The sequence below is a fragment of the Monodelphis domestica genome, chromosome 4, assembly GCF_027887165.1.
Source record: "Monodelphis domestica isolate mMonDom1 chromosome 4, mMonDom1.pri, whole genome shotgun sequence".
Taxonomy (NCBI): Eukaryota; Metazoa; Chordata; class Mammalia; order Didelphimorphia; family Didelphidae; genus Monodelphis; species Monodelphis domestica.
Genome location: NC_077230.1, coordinates 327,680,144 through 327,694,135, shown reverse-complemented (window position 1 = coordinate 327,694,135; position 13,992 = coordinate 327,680,144). Strand labels below are relative to the sequence as shown.

General features: G+C 33.1%; 1 protein-coding gene across 2 annotated transcripts in view; it reads left to right on the top strand.

Annotated features, from left to right (window-relative positions):
• TMEM135 (transmembrane protein 135) overlaps positions 1–13,992 on the top strand; it is a 377,165-nt gene that overhangs the window by 76,437 nt on the left and 286,736 nt on the right. For both annotated transcript variants that reach the window (XM_001376587.5, XM_056794888.1), the window contains exon 4: positions 8,600–8,633. In XM_001376587.5, the coding sequence (XP_001376624.1) occupies positions 8,600–8,633 (34 nt within the window). The remainder of the gene's footprint in view (positions 1–8,599; positions 8,634–13,992) is intronic.

Here is a 13,992-nt window from a genome sequence, read left to right as displayed (position 1 = left end):
ACAAAGCATTTTGGGGAAGTGGAGCAAAGGCTTGTGGGGATTGTAGTCCTGTATTCGAGTCTATTTTTTACAACAGTTGATTTAGCTCTTTATAAATTTGAGTAATTAGACTTGTCAGAGGTTTTTGTTAGGAAGACTTTTTCCCAACTTGTTTCTTCCCTTCTAATTTTGGTTGCATTACTTTTGTTTGTACAAAATCTTTTTAATTTAATGTAATCAAAATTATTTATTTTACATTTTGTAATTTTTTCCAACTCTTCCTTGGTCTATATAATCTTTCCTTTCCCAAATATCTGACACATGTACTATTCTGTGTTCACCTGATTTACTTATAGTTTCCTTCTTTATATTCAAGTCATTCACCCATTCTGAGTTTATCTTGGTGTAGGGTGTGAGATGCTGATCCAAACCCAATCTCTCCCATATTGTCTTCCACTTTTCCTAGAAGTTTTAATCAAATAGTGGATTTTTCTTCCAAAAGATGGGATCGTTGGTTTTATCATAGACTGTCTTGCTGAGGTCTTACCCCAAGTCTATCCCATTGATCCTCCTTTCTGTCTCTTAGCCAGTACCAAATTGTTTTGATGACCACTGCTTTACAGTACAGTTTATGGATGGTACTGCTAGGCCTACTTCCTTCACTTTTTTTTTTCATTATTTCCCTGGATATCCTTGATCTTTTATTCTCCTAAATGAACTTTTATATGTTTTTTTTCTAATTCAGTATAAAGGTTTTTTTTTGGCATTTTGATGGGTATGGCTCTAAATAAGTAAAGAAGTTTGGGAGCTAGGCCTACTTCCTTCACTTTTTTTTTTCATTATTTCCCTGGATATCCTTGATCTTTTATTCTCCTAAATGAACTTTTATATGTTTTTTTCTAATTCAGTATAAAGGTTTTTTTTGGCATTTTGATGGGTATGGCTCTAAATAAGTAAAGAAGTTTGGGAAGGATTGTCTTTTTTTTATGTTAGCTTATTCTATCCATGAGCAATTAATGTTTTTTCAGTTATTTGGATCTAGTTTTAATTGTGTGGAAAGTGATTTGTAATTGTGTTCATATAGTTGCTTGTCTTGGCAGATATATTCCTAGGTATTTTATATTGCCTAGGGTGATTTTAAATGGAATTTCTCTTTCTAATTCTTGCTGCTGAGATGTGTTGGAAATATGTAGAAATGCTGATGTCATCAGCATTATGTGGGTTTATTTTGTATTCTGCAACTTTGCTAAAGTTGTTGATGATTTCTGCTAGCTTTTTAGATGATTTTCTAGGATTCTTTAAGTAGACCATCTGCAAAGAATGATAGCTTGGTCCCCTCATTACCTATTTTAATACCTTCAATTTCTTTTTCTTCTCTAATTGCTACTGCTAGTGTTTCTAGTACAATGTTAAATAATAGAGGTAATAATGGGCATCCTTGTTTCACTCCTGATAATATTGGGAATGCTTCTAGTTTTTTTCCATTGCAGATGATATTTGCTGATGGTTTTAGATATATACTATTTATTATTTTTAGGAAAAGCCCTTCTATTCATATACTTTCTAGTGTTTTCAATAGGAATGAGTGTTGTATTTTATCAAAGGCTTTTTCTGCATCTAGTGAGATAATCAGGTATTTTTTGTTGGTTTGCTTGTTGATATGGTTATTTTTGTGTATGGTTTTTTCTAATATTGAACCATCCTTGTATTGCTGGTATCAGTCCCACCTGATTATAATGAATAACCCTCATGATCACTTGCTGGAGTCTTTTTGCTAGTATTCTACTTAAATTTTTTTCATCTTAGTTCATTAAGGAGATTGGTCTATAGTTTTCTTTCTTTGTTTTTGACCTGCCTGGCTTTGGAATCAGTACCACATTTGTGTCACAAAAGAAATTTGGTAGAACTCCTTCTTTGCTTATTTTGTCAAATAATTTTTATAGTATTGGGGTTAGTTGTTCTTTGAATGTTTGATAGAATTCATTTTTTGAATCCATCTGCTCCTGAGGATTTTTTCTTGGAGAGTTCTTTGATGGCTTGTTCAATTTCTTTTTCTGATATGGATTATTTAGGTATTTTATTTCTTCTTGTTAATCTAGGCAATTTATATTTTTATATATGTCCATCCATATCACCTAGATTGCCATAATTATTGCCCTATAATTGGGCAAAGTAATTTTTAATGATTGTCTTAATTTCCTCTTCATTAGAGGTGAGGTCTCCCTTTTCATCTTTCATACTGTTAATTTGGATTTTTTCTTTCCTTTTTTAAAGTTAGATTGACCAGTACTTTGTCTTTTTTATTTGTTTTTTCAAAGTACCAGCTTCTAGTCTCATTTGTTAAATCAATAACTTTTTGACTTTTGGTTTTATTAAGTTCTTTAATTTTTAGGAACTCTAGTTTTCATCTGAGGATTTTAAATTTTTCACTTTCTATTTTTTTTTAATTTGCATGCCCTATCCATTGACCTCTGCCCTCTCTAGTTTGTTAATATATGAACTCAAGGATGTATATTTCTCCCTGAGTTCTGCTTTGGCTGCATCTCATAGATTTTGAAAAGATCTTATCATCATCATTTTCTTTAATGACATTATTAATTTTTTCTATGATTTGTTCATTAACTGATTTTGGAGAATCATATTTCCAATTTTTGATTTGCCTCTCCTTTTACCCTTACTAATTATTATTTTATCCATTGTGAACTGAAAAGGTTGCATTTCTTATTTCTGCTCTTTTTCATTTGTTTGCAATGTTTTTATGCCCTAGTACATAGTCAGTCTTTGTGAATATACCATTTGCTGCTGAAAAGATGTATTCCTTTTTGTCCCTATTTATTATTCCATTTTATTGATGTTCTCCCGCCCCCCCCCCCATGAGGTTATTTGTGACATATAAATTTACTCCATTTTGTTTCTTTTCTTATTTCTCTTAGTATTAATTTCTTTTTATAACTCTAGTTATATATATATATATATATATATATATATATTTATATATACTTATATGTATATACATATTTATTTCCTGGCATTTCATCCTATATAGTTTGTCACTGTTCCCACTGTTCTTGATAACCAGGTGATAATAACAATTTTTTAGAGTTTCCAATATTCTCTTTTCTTGTAGGGATACATATTTTAACTTATTGGGTCCCTTAAAAAAAGGTTTTTTTTTGGTTTTCATGTTTTTGTTGTTTTTTACCCCCTTTTTAAATTAACCTTTTGACGATTCTCTTTAGTTCTGTGTTTGGGCATCAAATTTTCTGTACAGGTTTGGTCTTTTCTTTGCGAATGCTTGGAATTTTTCTGTTTTATTAAATGACCATACTTTCCCCCGCAAGAATATAGTCAGTTTTGCTGGATAGTTGATTCTTGGTTGTATACCTAGTTCCCTTTCTTTCCGGAATATCATATTGTATAAATGGAGATTTTGAACCATAGACTTCATTCCCCAGAAGTCAGTGGTATTTCCCAGAATTCCCCATAATCTCTCCTGTGTCTCCATGTTGGCGAGATCAGGTTATTTGTATTTAACTAGCAGTAACACTTCCCAATCTCTCTTACTTCTTGCATGATGTAGCATGAGCAGTGATGATGGTAAGGTGGGGAAAATTTGAAAAATGATTAACTAGCCATAGGCATGTGGATTTTATTTTGTATTCTCTTTACTCCTTGATTTCTAATGATCCTTACTAATCCTCATACTATATAATAATCATATTATTAGATATAAATTTAATTCTTATTATATTCCCTGACTTTTGGTCCTTCAGTGTAGATGTAGCCAGATCCTGTGTTATCATCATTGTAGTTCCATCACAGTATCAGAATGCACGGTATCAGAATGACAACTTCTTAGCAGATTGTAAGTTTTTTTCCTTGGTCTGATAGTTCTTGAATTTGTTTATAATATTCCTGGATGTTTTCAGTTAGGAATTAAGTACAGGAGGTTATCTGTGGATTCTTTCAATCTCTACTTTTCCCTCTTGTTATACAATGTTGGGGCAGTTTTCTTGGATAATTTCCGGTAGGATGATGTCCAGGTGTTTTCTTTTGTCATGGTCTTCCGGTTGACCAATGATTCTTAAGTTGTCTCTCCTGGAACAATTTTCTAAATCTTTTTTTTTTTTTTGGCGAATGAGGTTTTCATATTTTCCTCAATTTTTTCATTCTTTTTATTTTGTTTTAGTTTCATGCTGCTTTGTGAAGTCCCTTGCTTCTAATTGTTGTATTCTGGTTTTTAAAGGCTGAATTTCACCCTTGGATTTTTTATCATTCTTCTCCTTCTGATCTTTCATCTCCTTTGCCTTAGTTTCAAGCTGATTAATTTTGGCTTTCAAGAAAGTATTTTCTGTTTCCAGATGACTTATCTTGCTTTTTAAGTTCTTTTTCCAGTTGTCTTCAGGCTCTCTTAATTGTATTTTGAATTGTATTTTGAGTTCTTTCAAAGCCTGTGTCCAATTCACTACAGTTTCTGTGTTTTTGCTTGGTGTTCCTTGATTCATTTCTGTTACATTTGCTCTTTGTTCATTGCCTGGATAGAAGCTGTCGATTGTAATTTCTTTTTTCTTTTTCTGTTGTTTACTCATATTTGGCTCTTCTTTTCCTTCTGTAGTTGCCTGTAGTCTTGCTCCTCTTATTATGTGCTGGATGTATGAGTTTGGGCTTTTCTGTCAGTCTTTATCCTTGGAGTTTAAAAAGACTCACAGAGCAGTGTGTTGGGGAGGGGTATTGGAAGTTGAGGGTCCCTGCCCTCTGAAGACTTGATAAGATTAAGCCCAGCTGAATTGAACTTGCAGAGCTAGATGTGCCCTGAGGCCAAAACCTCGGGATGGAGGGGAGGTCAATATGGAGTGTTTCAACTGTGATTGGGCTGCCTTCTTTGATGTTCTCCTCCAGCTGCCTCCCTGCAGCCTGTGATTAGGACCCTCAGCGTGGCACAGTGTTGCCCGCAAGGTACTCCCTCTAGACTAGCGCCCTTGTCCTCCCAGAGTTTCCAGCCACTGCTGGAGGTTCAGTACTTTAGGTGCAGGAGTGGTCCTGGGACCTTCCTTGTTCCTTCCCCTTAAACCCGAGTGTTCTCGAATTCAGGCTTTTTGGAGGCGTACCTTTTGAGTCCATCAGGAAGGTTCCTTAGCTCTGTCCTGTTGTTAGATTTGGTTTTCAATTTCCTAGGAACATTTGGTTTTTAATTGGTGTGGAAGGATTTTTAAGAGGTCTGAACTTTCACTGCCTCTACGCCGTCATCTTCCCAGGTCTAATATCTAGAGTAGAGTAGAGTATGAAGCCTATACAGTTCCTTTACATGGGCTTCAATCAGTTGAGAAAATAATTGAGAAATGTTTAACAAAATAAATAGAAATCCAGTACAACTTAGATAATGTTGATTTGTGATTTTCTAAGTTGACATGTAGCTTCCATATATTTATTTCTGTTTTAGTTTGACAACACTAATCTAGAACATTTTTTTCCACTTAAGTTGTTTTTTAGATTGCATGAGAGCAGATGTACTTCACGAATTTTTTTTTTTACCTAGTATAACAACTATTTAGGTTACTAGAAATCATTTGAGATGTTTTTCTTTTTTCTTATACATGTGTTACTCTGAGATATTGATTTGAAAAATGAGTTCACATTTTTCTTATTTATAATATAAAATGAATCTTAAAGTGCCGTCAGTATCAATTAAGCCTAACATTCATTCTGTCATGTTGAATATTGGTGAAATAAATGCAGATGGTCAGGCAAGGATTTTGAGAATGTTTTGGTATTTATCTTATTGTTATCTTTTTTCCGGATCTGAAGATTTTTAAAGATTGTGCTCTCTGTGTGATTATCAAAATTTATGATATGATTCTGGGAAGGCTTGTTTATAGTGTAGTGTCAAATAGTATTTTTTTCTTTTGCGTTTATTTTTTCAATTACATGTAGAAACAATTTTTGACAAATTTTTTGGGTCATTTTTCTATACAGATTCTTTCTCTTCCTACTTCCCATCCCTCCAGATTCCCACCCTGAGGTTGTCAGTAGTCTGATATAGATAATACCAGTGCTTTCATGGAATACATAATTATATATTCTCCATGTTATAACTAAAGCTACATGTCACATATACATTAAAACTCATGAAGGAAATAAATTGAAGGATGACATACTTTGATCAACAATCAGATTTTAACAGATTCTTTGGCTCTGGTTAGCATTTTTTTAAAATCATGAGGCCCTTTGGTTTATCTTGGAACCTTGTTTTGAGATAAGAGGTTGATCATTGTATACTCTTTCTGTTACTGTGTACAGTTTTCTTTTGTTTTGCTCACTTCATTTTCTCTTAGTTCCTAATTCATTAGTCTTTTCAGGTTTTTCTCAACTCAAATTGACAAGTAGTATGCTAGAATTGTGGTCAAATTTAAAAAAAATAAATTTTATTGGTATCTTTTGTTTTTATATCACCTATATTTGCCGTTCTATTACTCACCAGGAAGTTAATGCTTTATAGAGAAGAATTAGAAAGAGAAAAAAAATTCAGCAAAACTAAGCAACATTAAGAAGTCTGATGCTTAATTCAGTATTTTCATATTTGTAGACTCATCTCTGTTAAGGAGATTTCGATGGGTGTGTGGTGGGATGCATTTTTTTCTTAAGGCCAAATTTCCTCATTTTAATTTCACTGCATTTAATTTTGATTGTTTTGTTGTTCTTTCAGTTTTCATTCTTTCAGTCATTGTGTATGTTGTATATTTGAGGCAGTTAGGTGTCACAGTGGATAGAATCTGTAACATTTATAGGGATAAAGGGTTGGGGATTGATGAACAATGGATATGGAAGGTTTTGTAGCAGGGAATGGAGAAGTTGAAGAGAGAGAGGATATATGACTGCCAGTAAGGTAAAAGGAGAGGGATGCCCCCTGCCAAGAGGCTATTTTTGAAAATGGGGTTCCCAAGAAATGGGTCAACTAAGATAGCCTGAGGGAATGTTATCTCTAGGGATTGATGTTGAAGATATCGCAGAGCAGGTAAGCACAGATCCACCTGTGGAACAAGCCTCCCCCCAGACCAAGGTTGCCCAGCAGGGGTCCAATAAGGATTGTCTATAGTTGAATGGCTGTCCTGAGGTTCAGCTCCCTCTATGTCCCTTGAAATGATAGTGCTCTTATCTGATTGCGATTATTTAAATAAAGTTGAAGTTTAATAACAAGCTTGGATTGGGGAGGTATCAGGGATGAGGGAAGAGGGATTTCCCCAGATTGGGTTTGAGTCTCTCTCAGCTTTTGAGCTGAGGCCAGGCCTTGCAGGCTGGTGGAGGATTTCTTTTTTTTCCTGTCTATGCTAAGCTATGGTAGTTTTCTTAAGTTCAATGTCTTAGCATTAGACAGCAAGAGGAAGAAAAGTTCTGACTTTCAGGGCTGGTTGGGCCTGTCTCTTCAGTTTCACGCCCTTAAAGGCCGGCCTTACAGTTCAAACTGCTTCCCTTAAGTCCTTTTGCTCGATGACACGATCACAGGAATCCAGGTAGAGTACACAGTTGGGAAGAGAGGCTCCTTTCAGTCCGAGGGCCAGGAAGGGAGAGAGAGTCATGAGACCAACTGCCACTCCCAATTGCCCCTCCCCCACCAACTGTCATTCTTGTCAATATCTTCTCTCTAATATTCCAACTGCTGTTTGTTCCACCTGATTGGCAGAAAGTCCAAAATTTGCTTTAGTTTTCCTTTCCACAAGTCCTGCACTTGCAGTCACTCAGTTACTAACCATTTCCCAGACTAACCATTTCCCAAGTGCTGAGTCTGTGCCATGTAGTGTGCATAGTGCTGGAATACAAAGAAAGGGAAAAGAAATTCACTCTCTTTGAGGAGCTCACAATCTAATGAGAGAAACTGCATGCAAATAATTTATGTATAGACAAGGTATATAGAGGACATATAGGAAATAAGCTTTGGAAGGAAAGGACTAGAATTAAGAGGTATTTGGGAAAGACTTCTTGTGGATGGCGTAATTTTAGCTGGCACTTGAAGGAAGTAAAAAAGACTTGAGTTCACATTTGGCCTTTTCACTTACTAGCAATGTGATCCTGGGCAACTCACTGTCCCCTGTCTACTTCAGTTTATTCATCTTGCAAAATGGGAATAATAGTAGCACCTACTGCCCAGAATTATCATGAGGATTAAACTAAATAATATTTGGAAAGTTGTTTGGAAAACATTCAAGCACTATATTAATTATAGCTAATATTTTTATTGCTGCTTTTCTGATTCTTATTTTAATTTGCATTTGTTTATATAAGCCTTTCATTGTCTCTCTGAATTAATCATTCATTGTTTCTTACAGTACGGTAATATTTCATTATATTTGTATACTGCAGCTTATTTATTCAATCCCCAGTTTGTGAGCTTTTCCTTTCTTTTCCTTTTTTCCTAATTAATTGTTACTCCAAAATGTGTGAACATAATTAAGTGTGTATGCATATATATATACACAAACATTTTTTCTTTTTTATAATTTTCCACTACATTGTATGAATATATATTAATATGAAATCATAGTAATGCTGAATCTTACTCTTCCTCTCTCTCTCTCTCTCTCTCTCTCTCTCTCTCTCTCTCTCTCTCTCTCTCTAATACTCACAGGAGAGGTCTGCTAACAATTTATATGGCCAACTTGGTAAGTAATCTTTTCATTAAGACTGATGCAAGTGGTCTGTTTTTGAAAAAAAAGTCCAAGTTGATTCATAAGTCCCACCTAAGCCTTATAACATTTTCAATTTTTCCTTTCAGTTATTTTGCTTTAAATAATAATCCTTGGAAAAACTGTCTAGATTTACTATTAAATTTGTTTCTCTTTTATTTAGAGTGTTTCATTTTCTAGACTTGATGGAGAGGATTGAGGATTTTTTTTTTTTAACTCTTACCTTTCATCTTAGAACCAATAAGAATGGGAAGGACTAGGCAATGGGGGGTTAAGTGACTTGTCCAGATCCCCACTTCTGGAAAGTGTTTGCATCTAGATTTGAACCCAGGATTTCCCATCCCTAGGTCTGATTCCCAATGTAATAGCAATTTAGCTGCCCCCGTATAACTGAGCTTTTTTGGTGGATTTATTTCATAACCCCTAAATACTTATACTTTAACAACTGCATCTGTGCTCATTTGAGAGCTATAACCTATTTTGGGTTACAAATTGAAGAACTTTTCACTAAGTTTAAAAATTTCAATTTAGTTTTATATTGTCAAGCTAATATGTTAAAATATTCTAATAAAAGATAAATACTTATATTGAACAACTTTCAAGGTTATTTGTACAATACTTATCTAAATTCTGAAACTAAATAATTTCTGCTAAGACCATTGATTGAGCAATATTATCTAGTGTATATTTAAGAATTTTGCTAAATTGGATACTGTAGTGAGAGAGCACAATATTATAAATATTTTTTAAGGTCTTCAGAAAATATACCAGCACTATGGTCAATTAGTTGAGGAGAATATAAAGTTAGTAATTATGTTTGGAATTTTTATACATGCTTCTGAAATCAGCCAGAAATTTTGTTGCAAAGTACTTTGTGAATCACAAATAATATGACTTGAAGGATTATAATTGAAAATATTTTAAGGTGGGTGGCTCAGTAGTTAAGAGACCTAGGTTGGAAATTAGGAGTATCTCAGACACTTTCTAATTATGTAACCTTGGGCAAGTCACTTTACATTTGAACCTGTACTTTGTTTTAATTTTAAGGCCGAAGATAAGGGTTTTAAAAAAAGAGAAAATATGTGCTAGAATTAGAAGCTAACTGCATTTTATTAGTAAACACTTGCATATTCTATTCAGGAGATTCTTATAATCAACAGTCCTGGAGATCTCGTATAAATTCAAATTGTTTCCCATGCTATATGTATTATACATATTATAATAAAAATTAATTTCTAAAATGATAAGATTTCATATAATCTCAAAATGATTGTGGAAGGTGGTTTAGTAATAATAAGAATAATTTTATATAATGTGTGAAGTACTTATGTGGATTATCTCATTTGAGCCTTACTATCCTGAGAAATAATTAGGAAGAAACAGAAACTCATTAAAGGGAAGTGTTCTGTCCAAAGTCAACCAGTTAGTAAGTAGGTATGTACCCCCTTTCCCCCAATATTTAAAATTTTTTTTCAGTTACATATCACAACATGAAATAGGCAGTATAATATTATTAAAAAATCCTTAACTTCGAGTCAAAATCTTTGACTTTGAGTCAAATAGAGATCTTCATTTTACTTAATACTAGTTGTATGATCATGTACAAATCACTTAATTTCAACTATAAAATGGGGTTGATAATATGGGTAATCCTTTCTCAAAGTATTATTGTGGTGGTTAAAGAAATAATGTATGAAATGCTTTGTATGCACCAGTGTTATACAGTTCTCACCCGTAATTGATCAATTTTTTTTTAAAGTATTTTTATAATAGTAAAAATAATTTTAAAAGGTAGCATTAAATTTTTCTTGGAGCTGTTTTGTTTGCATACTATATAAAGTTTAAAAATGTTTACTATATTCATGTTTTGCTATTGAATTTAAAATTATTTTAGTAAACAGTCATTTAATATTTTTTGAAATCTAATCAGTTTCATTCTCTTGTGATATTAAATGTTTACTAGGACTACCATTGATTTTCTTAATAGAAATTTTGAACAATTTAAACTTAAATTAAAATTTTATTTTTTCCCAATTTACATGTAAAAATAATTCTATCCCTCTTTTCTTCCTGACTCCCTTCCCTGAAATGGCATGCAATTTGATGTAGGTTATTACTTGTATAGTCACGTAAAACATATTTCCATATTAGTCATGTTGTGAAAGAAAAAAAACAATAAAACAAAATAAAAAACAAAAAGGAAAAATAAAGTTTAACAAAGCATTCTTCAGTCAGCATTCAGACTTCATTAGTTCTTTCTCTAGGGGTAGATAGCAATTTTTCATTGTAAGTTCTTCATAATTTGTCTTCTATCATTGTAATGCTGAGAATGATCAATCAGTTGGTTAGTGTTCAGTATTGATTTTACTATGTAAATGTAATCCTGATTCTGCTCATTTCATCTTGCATCAGTTCATCTAAGTTTTTCTAGATTTTTTAAAAAATAACTCTTACCTTCTGTTTTAGAATTGATAATGTGTATTGGTTCTAAAACAGAAGAGCAGTAAGGGCTAGGTGATGGGAGTGGAGATTTGTCCAGGGTCACACATCTAAGATATGTCTGAGATCAGATTTGAACCCAGGACCTCCCATCTCTAGGCCTGGCTCTCAATCCACTGAGCCACCTAGCTGCCCCCTTTCCAGTTTTTACTTAGGGGATCCTGCTCATTATTCCTGATAATAAAAGTATTCCATTTCAATTATGTACCATATCTTGTGAAGCTATTCCCCAGTTGATGGACATCCCCCCCAATTTCAAATTCTTTGTCACCACAAAAAGATCTATAAATATTTTTTTACACATGGGTTCTTTTCCTTTCTGCATTTGATCTCTTTGGGATTTATTTGGGAAGTATATTTCTGCATCAGGGGACATGCACAGTTTTATAGCCTTTTGACATTAGTTCCAAATTGCTTTGCAGAATGGTTGAATTAAAATTCCAGCAATTTTTTTTGCTGGACACATTTAGTGTCTCAGTTTTCCCATATCCCCTCCAACATTTGCCATCTTAATTTTCTGTCATTATAGCTAATTTGAAGTGATGCCTCAGAGCTGTTTTAATTTGCATTTTCCTAATCAATAATGATTTAGAGCATTTTTTCACAAGTATTAAAAGCTTTCATTACTTCATCTGAAAATCATTTTCTTTGACCATTTACTAGGTGAAAAATTTGTAATATAAAGACTTGAAGCTTTTGAGTAGCTTGCATTTCTTTATTTTCTTTTGTTTCTTGATTCTCAGCTATTTTTTCCCTTAGAAAATAAAGAAATGCTAAATATAAAAGCAAAAGCAGTATTTTATTCTAGTAAACAGACACATTAAATTCTTGTTTGAGAGGCTGTAATTCCCTGAAGTTATTGATATTCTCTATAGTAAATATATAATAAAGAAATTAAACAGCATATTTTATGTCTATCATCAGATTCGTCATTGATAGCAATAAACACTCAGTGAACATCCACTTCCTAAAAGTACTGGATAGAAGGTACTATATGACATAGCCTTTTCTATAGAATAGCAAGGAATTTGTAATCTAATTGAGAGTTAGGATATAGGTGTGTTTGTGTGTGTAACTAATAATATAAGGTAGGTAGCTTAAAGTAAAGGCCAAATGTATGGTATAGATAGTAAGTGTTATACGAATTCAGAGGAAGCAGGTCACTGTGGGCATTTGGAAAAAATGTTATTGAGGATATAGGGTTTGAGTTTGACTTTGAAGGGTAGAAGAATTGCTACTTATTGGGTTAGCTAGGTGGCTAGTGGACAGAGTGCCAGGCTTAGTCTGGAGGATCTGGGTTCTAATTTAACCTCAGACAGTTACTAGCTATGATCTTGGGCAAGTCACTTAACCTTGTTTAACCTGTGGCCTTTATTGCCCTTCTGTCTTAGAACTGATACTTAGTATCAATTCTAACAAAAAAGGTAAAGGTTAAAAAAAATAATTGGTGCTCATTAATGGACTTCATTTATGGTGCCTCTTTCTACCTCCCTTCAAGGTTCAGCTTAAGTGTCACCTGTTTCACAGAACTCTTTTTCTGATTCCCCCCATTTTTAGTGCTCTCCCTTTCCCCTGAAATTATTTCGTATATTTTGTATATTACTTATTTGTTTCACATTGTATCCTTTCTATCCAGAAAAATGTAAGCTCCTTGAGGACAGGATTATTTAATATTTGCCTTTGTTTTCATAGCAACTAGCACAGCATGAGATAACCTAGCAAGTATTTAGCAATTACATTTTTTGAATCAAATTAAAGATGCCTGGTTTTATTTTTTGTTTATGGTGTCTCTTATTTACCCATAGATTTGAAGAAGTAACAATGAGAAACAATGGGTTGTGGCCACTTGTGAGGAGCTTTAGATTTGCTTGAGAATACATATATTAAGTATAAGATTCTTTTTTCTCTCTAAGTAAAGATTGTCTTGCCAAGTTCCTTATGATTTTGCATCTGACTCCTAGAATATTTAGAGATCTAACAGCTAACCAGTGTACTAATTTTCACTATTACATTGATGATAAACATCCTTAAAGGAAGTTATCAACTTGCATTTTCTTTATTTAATAATAGCAAATATTTTCCTAAAGAGCTAAATGAAATGATTTGTACTAGTAACTATTATCTTTATTAAGTTTGTTTGGGACTTTAAATTTATCATATGTCATTTATTATGCTTGGAAAAATGAATAAATTTAAAATTATTCTATTTTTAGATCCAGAATTGGTAGATATTTGGCTATAAAAATTAAAAATTGTTGAAAAACTTAAGAGAAAAGGTAAGGCAGCAAGGCTTTAATGTTTTCCTTGGCTCTTGCCAAAATGTCTGGACTAAAGTGGTAGAAGAACTTTCCTGGGGCTAACATGCCAAAGCCAATTAACCATGTCAGTCCACAAGAATACCAGCTGCCAGCTTTGAACTTTGTTACTTTATGATTTGAAAGTGAAGACATAAGCAAAGTTTGAGTTCATATGACTTTCCTTTTAAAAATCACCTGGAAAGATTTATAATGCTGGTCATGACAATGACCCATAGTTTTCAGTCTTTCAAAATCAATTACAAACTGCTACTAGTTATCTCGAATTTGATGTCAAATATTATGTTAATCAAATGATGGCTAAAATTACGTTTTGAATAGTTATAAGAAACAGTACGTTGACATTTTTGTATCCTGTTTTTCTGAGTGAGAAACTATATATAACAATATATTTTTTTAATCTGTGTAGTATTCTTTTCAACCAGATTCTAACTAAAAACATTTTTTGCAAGTGGTGTATATGTTAATAAATTCTAAATGGAGTATTTTGAGCTTTCGTCATTGTAAAAATGATACAATCT